Source organism: Brassica napus, unplaced genomic scaffold, assembly GCF_020379485.1.
Source record: "Brassica napus cultivar Da-Ae unplaced genomic scaffold, Da-Ae ScsIHWf_1783;HRSCAF=2417, whole genome shotgun sequence".
Classification (NCBI taxonomy): Eukaryota; Viridiplantae; Streptophyta; class Magnoliopsida; order Brassicales; family Brassicaceae; genus Brassica; species Brassica napus.
In genome coordinates this window covers 141,528-154,999 of record NW_026015200.1, presented here as the reverse complement: position 1 = coordinate 154,999, position 13,472 = coordinate 141,528, and the positions used below count along the sequence as shown (strand labels likewise).

At 35.8% G+C, this 13,472-nt stretch overlaps 1 protein-coding gene and 1 pseudogene across 1 annotated transcript; both read right to left on the bottom strand.

The window, feature by feature from the left end:
* Nucleotides 1-1,362: 1,362 nt before the first annotated feature.
* On the bottom strand, nucleotides 1,363-7,767 carry LOC125598875 (annotated as a pseudogene).
* Nucleotides 7,768-10,222: 2,455 nt separating this feature from the next.
* On the bottom strand, nucleotides 10,223-11,836 carry LOC125598878 (disease resistance protein RML1A-like). The gene is made up of 2 exons (XM_048772616.1): nucleotides 11,370-11,836; nucleotides 10,223-11,258 (listed from the first exon to the last, which is right to left on the bottom strand). Exons 1-2 carry the CDS (start codon nucleotides 11,834-11,836, stop codon nucleotides 10,223-10,225), a joined length of 1,503 nt encoding a protein of 500 aa, XP_048628573.1.
* Between the last annotated feature and the right edge of the window lie 1,636 nt (nucleotides 11,837-13,472).

Genomic DNA, 13,472 nt, shown 5'->3' with positions numbered 1-13,472 from the left:
TATGTTCTATCTAATTAATAAAGAACACTTGCTCATCCTTACTATTTTATGTTTCTTGCATTTCCTTTAAAAAGTCACCTTGGACTTTGTAGCAACACATCAACAACATTCCCGTATATAAATACATGAAACTCTCTTCATATTCTTCTTCATTCCCTCTTCTGATCTTCATATATTTCTCTTTCTCTCGGTTTAACGAAAAAACAGAGATTTTTAAGCGATGATCATTGTGTATTTCTCACTACCATTGTTCATATTCATGGTGTTTCTAGCCATCGTTGGTTGTGTAGGATGCTTCTACATGGGTCGACATCAAGGGATAACTAATGTTGGTGGACCAGCAATGCCAACGGCCTACCCGACCGCACCACAAGCCAATCAAGGTTACAATACTGGAGCTCAACCGTACCCTTCTAACTATGCTGTCTAGTCATTAACTGTGTTCCATTTGTGGTTAAATAATTTTCATAGACCCAAAATATCTTTATCTTTAAAGTATTTCCGAGTCATTCTTTTTCCTTTATGAAAGTCTGTATCTCACAACCACCTTATCAAAGTATGAATGATGGAATCATTCTACGAATCCACATTTGTTTACCGGATTATGCTAATGTGAATCACTGTTTTATAAGCTGTTTGTTAACGAATGATGTTTGTTTATAATTGATATGTTTTCTATTCATGTGAACAAGCTTAGATAACGAATTCACTACAATCAAAGGGAAACTATAATAAATTTGTAAATGTTTAAATGAAGCACAATCTTTAGAAATACCACTATTTTGTATGGCATTTAACCATAAGCTTCCTTTGAGAAGAGTCAATGCAATGGGTATGTTGTATTACATAATTACCTGTACAAATCAATTACAGTTACCAGTGTTTATCATTTCTTGTTAATCTTAACGGTGACTTAAATATCAGTCTACAAGTAAAAGAAAAACCCACCGGCAGAGCCAACAAAAATTAGACTGTTGGGATTTTTATTGAGGTTGACATTTGCCGAGAACCTTAATTAGAGGTAGAAGTCTCAAAAATCAACATTTTTAATTAGTACATCTTACTAAAATGATTAACGTAAGCAAACAGTACTGCTTATAGTAAAATGGTGAGCATATAGTGTAGACAACTGAATGATCTTATTAGATGGAGAATACATCGTATATATACTACAATACAAGTAGGGTATTAGCTAAAGGAATATTCACACAATCTACTTTCTATATCTACAAAGCATCTTACTGATCTCAAGTATCTTCACTATTCGAAGCTTCAGTCTTGGGATCAAGAATCACCTAAAGCTACTAACTAGGAAGCAGAGAGCTCTTGCTCATGCCTTATATATAGCAAAACCATCACATGAGTTGGAAAACAAATTTCTTTTATTTGCCATGGACAAATCGTTGTGGTATGCTAACTCCGAGGAAACTAAGGGATTTGATCATACAGCAACTGAAACAACGATAGCTTATACAAGTCCAAAACATATAAATAAAAAGAAGAGAGGTTGATTGTTCATAGGGTGAGATGCGTTAAGATACCTTGCTAAAGCTTTCTCCTTCTCCATCATAGCAATTTTAAAAGCTTTCTTTAACTCCGAGGCAGCTGGTCCGTTCCATATGGAGTAATTAAACACTCACAAGGGGATTTCATCTCTTATTGTACCATTCCTTCTTCTTTCTTCAACCTGTGAATGGGACCGACCTTGCACGGGCACAAAAGCCTTACTCGATGTATACTCAACAATGTCTGTAACCCGTATTCCCTGAAATCCACGGTCATTCTCATCTGGAGCATATAGCAAACTCATTCCACACCTCATCACCTTAAAGCCTTCTAGTTTCCTTTCAGTTTCATCTTTAATGTAGAATTCAAATGAGGCACTAGTGGAATGGCATCTATTATTACTCTCTTCACTCCATTTGAAGACTGGGACATTACATGTGTTATAACTAATAAACACATGGTCAGCTTCAAGTTTGCGTGTCTCATGGGACGATGATCCACACGACTCGTTCCATCCCCCAAGACTGAAACTAAAGCTGGTAGACTGACCGTTTTGATTTTTGAAACTGCACTTGCATCTTACGGATAAACGGTTGGCATGCTGACCTTCATAATCCTTGAATGAGACAACTACACACAAGGAAGCTCCAATGAATTTACTGTTACACCAGTGTGGAAGAAGGTCGGTTTCAATCGAAGATCCCATTCTTTGATGGCAGAACCATGAGGGTATTTCACTTCCAGGAAAACAAATTGACACCAGAGGATCAAGAACTAGTCCCTGAAATGGTTTACAAAAGAAAACCATATAAGCATGAGTGAATTATATATCATGGTTATCACCCATTAAAACAGCAGGGTAAGATTGAAAATGAACCTTATGACTATGTTGAAGAGACGTCCTCACCAGTAGCTGACTCTTGAGTTGGGCCTGAGCTACAATAGCTTCCTGTTCAGCTTGACTCAGCTTGAAGCAATCCGTGAATATGAAAGTAGTGTGCATCCTCTCGGTTACTAGTGGAAGCGTCACTGGTTTTGCAACTTTTTCAAGAGAAACACACCCGTGAGCATCTACATACTGTAGATTAGATGGAAGCACCGGGAGAGAATTGAGCCTGCGGCAATGTTTCAAGTCAAGGACCAACAGACAATGAAGTTTCTCAATACTCTCAGGTAGAGTCTCAATGTCATTTCTGCTTAAGCATAGACACCGCAGTGAGTGTAAAGAACTAAAGCTGTCCGGCAATTTGTTGATATTGCAGTTCGTGAGATAAAGGTCCGACACACTAGAGCTGCCTGAGAAAGGCAACAATACCAACCCTGTGGAATCTTCGATGCTAGATCCACAGAAGGAGAACTTTTTGAGGTTTCTGAAGAAATTTGTTTCGGGGGTCTGTTTGATGGACGTTCCGTCCATAAGCAAAATCTCTAAGCAATCCATCTTCTCTTTGATGGATGGAAGACTCTGTAGCGCCGAACAGCCAGAGAGAATCAGTTCTTGAAGAGATTTCAGGTTGTAAAAATCGTTGGGAAGGTACCTCAGCCTCTTACAATTCTTGAGATTTAGCAATATAAGGCTGCCAAGACTTTGGATGTGTTCAACAACTTGTTCAATTGCTGAGCCTTCCAAATAAAGTGATTCGATGTTTTCTGATATAACATGAAACTCCTGAAGGTTTGAGCAGCCACTGAGAATCAGAGTCTTCAAAGATTTTAAGTTGATTCCCTCCGGGAGACTCTCAAGGCTTGTGCACTCTCGAAGGTTCAGGTAAATAAGTTTGTTCATCTGTTTGATTGATGAGCTCAACACAGCCAAACTCGTACAGCCTTCGAGGTCCAGTCTTTCAAGATTTTTGGCCTTGGACAAACCTGATAAACTCAGCAAGCTTTTTGACTGGCTCAGGTCGACCCATCTTAGATTTTCTGTATTCTGTGATATGGAGACAATGATTAAATAACCAATCAGTAGAAAACCAAAGAATAATGTTTTCAGATGAAGAAAAACTAGCTGAGCATGTACCTGTTCCTCTTTCCACAGTTCTTTAATGTAGCTATAACGCAGATTTAAGTAGACAAGTTCCTCCGGATTAAAGTCTGATGGAAGGTGATCGTAAGGATACCCCTGCCAGTGAAGATACACAAGCGCATCTGGAAAGTGCTCAAGCCCTTCACAGAACTGAAACTTATGGTCATTGTCACACCACCGAGAACAATGAGAATTGTGGAATTTCAGGAATTTGAGACTTGACATCCTCTTGAAAGCAGCAGGACTAAGCTTGATCGTCTCAACATTAGACATGTTTAAGAAGATGCCTCTAACACAGTCAGTGAGTGCCCTGGTAGCAAGAAAAAAATAATGATTCAGGAACATGTAAACTTTAGCAGAAACCAATACATGAACCAACCATATATATCAAATGTAGAGAAGTAATGGAAACATGTAGCTTACCGTGTTCCTCTCCAGGACCTGACGAATATCTTTGTGGTTCCACAACCTACTACGTTTGCCAATCATTTTGACGGATGATTCATATCCAATTTCTTTCCCATTGTATGCAATAGATCATGCATCTCAAGCCTATTATAAGAAATAGTTACAAAGCATTTATCTTCAAGCTCTCTCATCACAGCTGCAGCATTGACACGATCTGATTTGAGGATGCTCGAAACGAAATCTCTTTCTTCCGACCTGAAAAAACATGCTATGTCCAGAAATATGCTCTTCTGTTTATCATCTAGTTTTTCATAACTCTTTTCTAGCACTTTCTGAATCTCCTTGTCTGGCATTACCTTTAAGCTCTTCCATTTCTCCGACCAGTATGTTTTATCGTTCCCAAGTAGATCGGATCCTAATAACGTCAACGCTAACGGATGTCCTTTAGAATAGTCTACAAAACTGTATGATAAGTCCATAAACTCTTCCGGGGGGAAGAGGTTGCCAGGGAATGCTTTCAGGCAGAAAAGCTCCATAGCTTCCCTGTCATTTAATCTCGGGACTACATATGTTGCATCTGCTTGGTTCTGCAACAGCTTCTTGTCTCTGGTTATTATAACAATCCTTGTTCCTTGCCGGTACAATGATTTCTCTCCGATGAGAACATCTATCTGTTTTTTATCCGTCACATTATCAAGCACGATAAACAACTTCTTGTTCCGAAGATAGTTTTCCCAACTGTACGCTCTTTCATCCAAACTTGCTACATCCAATAGTTTACAGAGGAGGTTCTCCCGCAGATGACACAGCTGATACCATTCCAGTTCCTTGTCAATGTCAGCAACCAGTGTTTTGCCGATACCAGCCATGCCAAGAACTCCGATGGTACGGACACATCTATCATTATCAAACATCAATAGCTCCTCTAGTTCCTTTGAACGTGGTTCAATGCCAGGAAAGTCTTGGGTTTTACATGGAGACACACGATTCAGCATCCTCATAGTCTCCTTGGTGATTTCATCGAGAAACTTAGTCTCCGAACTGCCAATGGCGCAAAAGTTGGTAAAGTTTAAAGAAATTGAACACGCTGAAAGAGTAGTTGAAGACAAAATGTTCAACATATATTCTGGTCGCTAGACTGTAATAGGACTAGCTTTCACATATGTTTGGTTCGATGAAGATAACTAGCTTTAGGACACTTTATTGAAAGATTGCAATAAGACAATAAGATAGTTGAACATGTTCTTGAAGATGTATGGTCAAGACGGAGATGTAGCAGAGCTGAATGAACTACTATATGAGATGAATGAGTAGCCAGATGCACGTGTCAGAGAAGAAGCATTAAAAGAAGATTTAATGAAGTGTCAGATAAAATGAAGTCTTGAAGAAGAAGCAATCGACCGAAAGAAAAAAGGGAGATTGACTTATTCGTTGAAGGACAAAATATGGAAAGTTTCCATTAGATAGATCTTTAGGTCTAGGGTTCCCTCTGCAATATATAAAGAGGTTTTGGACGTGTGTTGCCGGTTAACACACAGAGAGAGCTTTTAGCAAGAGAGAGTTTTGTACGTCCGGAGAAGGAGATACAAAACATCTAGGGGTTAAGAGCTTAAGCTGTTCAGAGACTGTTATAGGTCTGTGAACGTGTGAGACTAGTCAACAAGTCAAAGTTTGTCTTGAGCTTGATTGAAAGATTGATTTTAGAAAGAACTTGTAGTTGCTTTTAAAAGGATTAATCTAGTCGAATTTCTTGGAAAGAATTATCCATATGTTACTGTGTGTTCTAGTTTGTGTAGCTCGTCTATTTTACATTAACAGTTCTGATCTTTGCTACAGGGAAACTATGGGTGCTATTGGTGTTATGACTTTCAAGGTTTTAGAAGGTTTGACAGCCCTCGCAGCCTTTTTTTTCTCCAATCAAGTTTTTTTAACATTAATCTCTCTAAAGTTCTCAAAGCCAATTATTCATTTCTCTCTCCATTTTTTTTTCTTGCTTTCCCTAAAGCATGGTAAACAAGGCTTTGAAAACAAAATATTATTTTTTATTTTAAAAAAATGATTTTCTTCTCTCATCATCATTATAATCTTTATACAAATCCATATTAAATATATTATGAAAAACTTTTTATGAATCAATCATCTACCTTTTTTACTTGTTATTTTAAGATCCATATTGCCTACCATTTTTCAAATTTTTATTATTAATATCTATAATTTTATTTTTAAAATAATTATTAACTTATATTTAAAATTTGATAAAATTTGTAACATAATGCATATATAAAGTGTCGTATAATTAAAAATAAAATTACTGAAATAACATAAATTTTATTTATAATAACAAATATTCATGTATAAAATAACAAATCTCATTTTATAGCTTTTACTACTAGTTAAAGTTTTTAAATCCAAAATCTCTACAGTTAAAAATCTAAAGTCACAGCCTAAATCAACCGTCTTTGTCAATAACTAGAATCTAAAAGGAAGAATAAGATTCTCAGCTATTGACAAAACCGGATTTGGACATAATCCAATGAATCATTAGATTTACTCCTTGAAATTTTTGGAGATTTTTCATATAGACAAAGCTTCTAAATTAATGAAGAAAAAAAGTTATTAAACTTTTTAAAAAATTGTTTTAAGCCTCCAAAATATGAGATTCGCCCTATCTATTCATGAGTAACCACAAGGTTTCCACAAAACATTGAGAATGAAGGAAGAACAAAGCTAACAAACTATTTCGGACTTTTTTATATGCTTCCACATTTTTTTTCAACTCTTTGATGATGTGTTGCTGTTAGCATGGCATTATTGATATCTCTCATTCTCTCTTTTCCTGTATCACATTCTGGCTCGATGTATAATATTTCAATTTTGGTTTTGAAAAATATTGGAATATGCCTTAAGGTGCATAAACCGCGTCCTACTGATTTTGAGTCAAATTGAATTGGTTTACAAAAATTGCTAGATTAGACTATTAAACCGAACTACAAACCTAAGAACACATACTCTGAGTTTAAAGTCAAGGCTTTTCTGCTTTTGTTCTTTTGGTATTTCACGTTTCTTCTCCTCTTTTCTATTAAGTGTAAATACTCTGTGTTGTGTTTTGGTTTTAACTTCTAATCTATTTATGCTAATGTTTATGCATTACCATTTTTGTTTTCAACAAAGACATCGTTTTGTATAGGCATGGTTCAAGGGAATAGGTGAGACACCCATTGCCCCACCTAATCATGTGGCATTCAAAACCAAGATGCAATATTAACAACAGTTTTTTGCTATTTCAGGGTAAAAATGTGATCTCCAAATCCAAAGAGAGGAAAGTTTAGATTTGCTAGTACCTGGCCTCAGGATATACAAAGCCAATAATATTGGAAGCAGTTCTCAGAGATGCCTTCCATGCCCCGATCTTGTGCTCATCCCCTTTGAAGCACTCCTTAGGGGTCTGAAAAGGAGCTCCAAAACTCCCTTTCTGATTTTCCACATCAGATTTCTTCACTTTGTAGAAGATGGGTATAACACCATGACCCGACTTTTTGCTGCACTGCAGAATCTTCCAGAGTTCATCCAAGCACCAGGTTGAGTTGGCGTAGTTCTCCGAGAAGACAACAATCGACATCTTCGATTGCTCAATCCTGTCAAAGAGAACCGAGAGGTCCTGGCCTCGCCTGAGTTTCTCATCAAAGAAAGCATCGATACCTTTCCGGTGTAGGGACTGATCGACGTAAATGATCGGTGAAATTATGACGTGTGTCGGCGCCTCTGAAGCTCAAAAACACGTCGAATTGGCGCTTTGAGGAAGAAGAAGAAGAAGAAGGAAGACTCATTGCAGTATGACGACGATGATGCAGCTTAGTGAACAAGGGCTTTGAATGAAATGCAAGAGACTTTAAAGCGTTGAACAACGAATCATTCCACGAAGTTTCACTTCGTTGACTTTTTCAGCAAGCCTTAAAAAACAGTACAAAATCTATAAACAGAGACAATGACAAATTGACAAGTAGCAGTCGAAAAGGTTAAAGACTAAGACCAAGTAATATCTATATCGCAAAAACATGTTGGTCACTTCAACGGAATGCGTCTAACTTCAACTTGCCTTATATAATGAATTATTAAATTAAAAAACCAAGAGGGGATATTTCGTTATATAATGTGGAACCAACGCAATATCAAATAAAGTAGCAATCTGGTCAACTATACGAACGGATACAACATGGCTACACATCTGAGCAAAGTTAATATATTGAAAATTACATGGATTATATGAATTACATATATAACAATATCCATGAGTCATTATGTGCTATATTGCTAACATATTTCAACTGAAAATGTTGGATGTGAATTCAGTAACATTTGATAAAAAGTCAACCAATCATGATTTAAGAAACTGACCATAACATACATACAGAAGATCAAAAACCAAAAGAAAAAAAATACATATATCAAGTATTCAATGTTATATATTCAAGAATATGTCAAAATATCATTAAAAGTTGTCTGATTTCAAGTTTGACATCTTTAAGCTATCAAAAATATTAATCATGGGTTCTAGTAGCAGTGGTCATCCATCGTGGGATTAATTTTAGGCATAGAAAACCTTTGGAAACTCTACGGTTATCAAAAAAAAAAATTAATAGAATTAGCAACATAACAAGTGATTGGTGACTCATATAGTTAGTGTAGTTTTTAATCTATAATTTTGTCTAGATATGTTATGTTTCATTCGTGTAGTTGGCAGTCATTTTTTCTTTAGATATACGGGACGAGATTTACTTCAATATCGACAGAAGAGTAGTCGTAAATTAAATTGCACATCTGACGGATGCAGAAGAGTAAATGATCTAAGAGAAAATAACAGTCGATTCAGTAATTGGGAATTTCAAATATAGGAAATATTTGAAAGAAAGAAAACACACAAACAATGAAAAGAAATACACCGTTCACAATATAGCATGATAATGAGTCCTTGGTAGATCAGTAAGTCGGAAGCAGCATTTCCGCATTTCTTCAGGTAGACGCAATGAATGAATGCACCAGCGGTTGTATGACACCTTCAATTGATGGGTATCTATATATATAAAAGAGGGTTTCCTCCCTCCTAAGCTATCCACGTGGAAAGTCACTCACTGATAGGCCGACACGTGTTCGTCTTCTGTGAAACACGGCGCATCACTTGAGTTTATCGGTACTGAGTTTTATTTCTTTGGCTGGGCTTGAGTTTAATCTTGGGCTTATACTATGAACAATTGACAGGGATTTTTACTCTTTAATATTATTGAATGTGTTAATTATTTCTTAATACATAGTACATAAAAAAAACACACACATTACGATATGGACGTTATATTATCATCAAATAAATCTTTACCCTATGTACCTCATCATATGATAATTTATAAAGTAGCAATGAATCTATGAGTTCAGCAAATTTGCAATTACCTACGTCATAATTTTAATTATATAAACAGTCAAAATTAGTTTGTTGAATATTATATTCATATGATTTAAAAGTCTTTACAAATTTTTATTTTTAAACATACACCAAAAACTTTATGAAAGTAAATATCCATTCAGGTTCTCTACCACTTCAAATACCACCGACGCTAAAAAAATTTAATCAAGTGCACGAAAACTATAATATATTTAAAACTACAATAAATACATTAGTTAATGAAAAATCCTTTTAAAAAAATATTATGGATGCATACATAAATATTAAGAGAAATGTATAAAAAGAAATAAAAGTAACAATAACTTGAATAACAAAATGTATAAGACTGAGAATATTTATGATTTGTGGTCTAAGATATGTTCAACTTATTGTCCTAATCAAGGTGGAATAAACATTGAATAATATTTTAAAAAAAAATTATATATACATAGAAATATTTTTAGTGGTAGAGTATATTTATAATTTCCAATATTTGGCCAAGTAAAGAAAAAGGAAACATGCATGTATATAATCATGAAAAGAAAACTACTTTAAATAATTTAACCAAAATAACAACCACGTACAACTAAACCCGATGAACGTCTCAACCTCAAAAGAAAGATCGTATAAGAGCAAAAATCCCAAGACATGACATATAGTTTTGTACTAACAGCTTACCAACCAATTTAATTTACATAGTTCATTCAACAGTAATCAAAGCAAGCAAATATCCTTAATCAAAGCAAATATTGGTAGCTTTATAGTCTATTTAGTATTCAAATACATTAACATGTACAATATTTAACTAATATGTATATTTTTATATGATACAAAATTATATTAAACATTCATTTTAACTGTTTAAATTGTTTGAGAACTAGTTGTCTACCCAATTGTTGCAGTAGAGCGTGCATCACTATCCGTCCATTGGTAGATATTTGCACGAGAGATTTATCGGCTAGGGTCTTCAACCCACTTCTGACATCCAAATTCTTGTTAGCGAGCATGGTTGTCACATAGTCAACGGCTTCATTGTTGAAAAAACATGCAATTTGAATGAATAACGATTGATCTTTCCTCATTAATCTGTCATATCCCATTCTTAATACGTTCTCAATCTTTTTATCAAGACTAGCTTTCATCCAACATAACTGAAGCTCCCACTCGTGCTTGCTCTTCAGGCGCAAAGATGAACCCACAACAGAAAGGCCTAATGGAAGATTACCACACAGATTTGCTGCTCTACTTGCAAGCTCTTCAAAACCATCTATTGCAAAACTTTGTCTGAAAGCACTTAGACATAAGATTTCAATAGCTTCTTTTTCCGATGGAAAATCCACATAGTATATATCGCTAATCCCATGTGCCCTCAAGATGTATTTATCTTCTGTGGTAACGATGATCCGACTTCCGTAACCAAACCAAGAAACGTCTTTAGCCAATGCCTCTAATTCCGCTAGATCATATACACCATCAAGAATGATAAACACTTTTTGATCTTGTAGCCATTCTTTTATTGCACCTAAATGACGTACCCTCAAATCCTTTTGGTTCAAAATCTTGGAAAGAAGTTGGTTCTGCAAACGCAACTTCAAATCATAGCCATCAACGCCATCATTCTTATTATCTCCCTCGAGGTTCCCCATAAAGCATTTAAATGGAAATCTGGTAGAGAATTTGTTGAACAAAGCTCTAGCAATGGTAGTCTTACCAATTCCCGCAGGACCCCAAATTCCAATCATCTTCACGTCACTGCACTCTAAGGATAACAAACTCTCCAGTTTTTCCAAGTGAGTTTTAAGTCCCACCATCCCATCGAAACCCCTTGATAGTGTATTTGAAACATATGTGGCAATGTTTTGGATCATAGCTGATTCGTTGTCCCTAACAAAAAGCAAACAACAAACATCACGTTGCTGGGTCTAAATGACGGGGGAAAAAAAGTCTACCACTAAAGCATTGTGTAAGAAAAAAGATACAAGCACTAACTCATACCAAATCCGAGAATCTACTCCCGCGATACTTGCAATATAAGTCAAAGCTTTGCTCCATCTCTGCTTCACTTCCTCAGGTTGACCTTCGCAAGTTTTCATGAACGCGCTTCCAAAAGATCCACTTTGTTTCCGTACATCGGATGGATCAATGTTGTAATAAATCGGCATCACCATCTGCCTCGAAACTTCGCTGAACTTCAAGATTTCAACAAGTTCATCTAAACACCAGCTGGAAGAAGGGTAATTATTCGAGAGCACGACTATCGAGACTTGGGAATCTCTAATCGCTCGTACGACCTCAGGTCCGATCGTATGGCCTCTCTCGATCCCATGATCATTGAACATCGTGATCCCTTTGCTTGCAAAGCATGAGCGTAAATGACTGAAAAATGATCTACCAACATCTGGGGCGCAAAAGCTCGGGTAAACATGGTATGTTTTGATTTGAGTCGGAGAGGAAGAATCCATGGGAGGGAGAAACTAAAAGAGAGTTGAAGAAGATAATGGATTTACAAAAATAATTATCACTAAGCTCAAATTTATAACTTGTTTTCTTATTTACCACTTGCAAGATTTATAAATGTTTATTTATAATGTTTATTTTTTTTGCCTGCAACCCAGTTGCACACTTATCTTGTCCATTGACTTGGTTCTTTTATTTTACTTTTGTGGCGCCAATTTGATTTCATTCTTTGAAGTCCAGAAAATGGGCTACATTATAAAACTTTTGGAAGTCAAAGATTCAAAAAAAAAAAAAAAAATTCACTAACAAGCCCAACAAAAATGATATGAAATCAAAGCTGGTTAACACGTATCAGATCACATGTATTGCCTTAATCAGCTACCTCAGACACTTTGGGGGTTACTAGCAAATGAGTTCTCATCAATTCCTCATATTTTGATATTTCATTGTTATTAGTTCATTAGGCTTGGTTGCGGGAATCGACGGTGACGAAGCGGGCCGATGATATCACTCAAATTGTCCTAAGTAGTAAATTACTCTCTCAAATAAGAGGTTCGGATGTAGTACTTAGGGATCGATTCCACATAGACTTTAGGATTACACAATAGATTATGGTCTTGAAATAAATCTAGATTAATTGGTTTATAAGTTTTAAAGCAGTAAATGCATTGGTGAGCAAGTTTATTGCTCGATTGATTTATTTTGAGGTTGTTAACAGTTGGGAGAATAGCTAGATTCAAGTATCTTCTCAGGTATGACAAGTAAAACTTAAATTGGGTTTTTAGGGGTTTATTGATATTAATTGTTCTTGAATTCAAACTAAGATATAATCAATCTTATTATCTAATCTGGATCTCGGATTTCAACTCTCGTATGTTAATCACGAGAAAGTGTCGATCGATGATTCGTTACGAATATCGATCGATACACCTTTCAAAAAGCTTTATGGATAGGTTTGATTTATATTCTCTAACTCACTAGATCAACTCTCGTCTGTATCTAGTCAGTTTGATCATACTAGTTTATTTTCAGGTATTGAGTTAAGCAATGGCTTGATCTCAATTAATCCTAAGATCTAAGTTTCAAAGGTGACCAATCCTAAACTTAGCTTTAAGCACAACTAGATGAAGAACTATATTTTTAAACACCCTAACAATTGTCTGTGTCAGTAATACATTTATCAACGTATTGAGAAACCTAAATCTAACAATAAGGACTACTCAGACATATTCATGAAACACATAGTTATGATGGTCTGAATAATACTTAAATAAAATAAACAATAAAAGTAAGCAACAAAATAAGTGAAAGCAAGGGAGTTCAAGATCTTCTCTGTTTTGCAGTATTGATCTATCACTCCAATCCTAAGCTCTCTCCTTTCAATGGTGGCCTCTTGCTTCCTCCAAATTAGGTCTAAAAGGTCTCTAGGCAAGTCTGCCTCTAAAATGATACAAAACCCTAATAAATAGCCTAACATGCGGCCACGGACTTAAGATGTAATTATTGAAACTTTTGTGAAACTTGAAATCTTCTAATTTGTCACTAACTCTCGGGTGGCTTCGCCGTCAATCGATGAGAAGAGCTCAACATCGATCGATATTTGCTGGTAACCGTCGGTCGATATTTCTTGGTGACCGTCGA

Coding starts and splice junctions, on each gene's coding strand:
- LOC125598878 (XM_048772616.1), bottom strand. CDS start 11,836: ATGGATTCTTCCTCTCCGACTCAAATCAAAACATACCATGTTTACCCG. Junction 11,259..11,369: donor GGAGTAGATTCTCGGATTTG/GTATGAGTTAGT, acceptor GCTTTTTGTTAG/GGACAACGAATCAGCTATGA.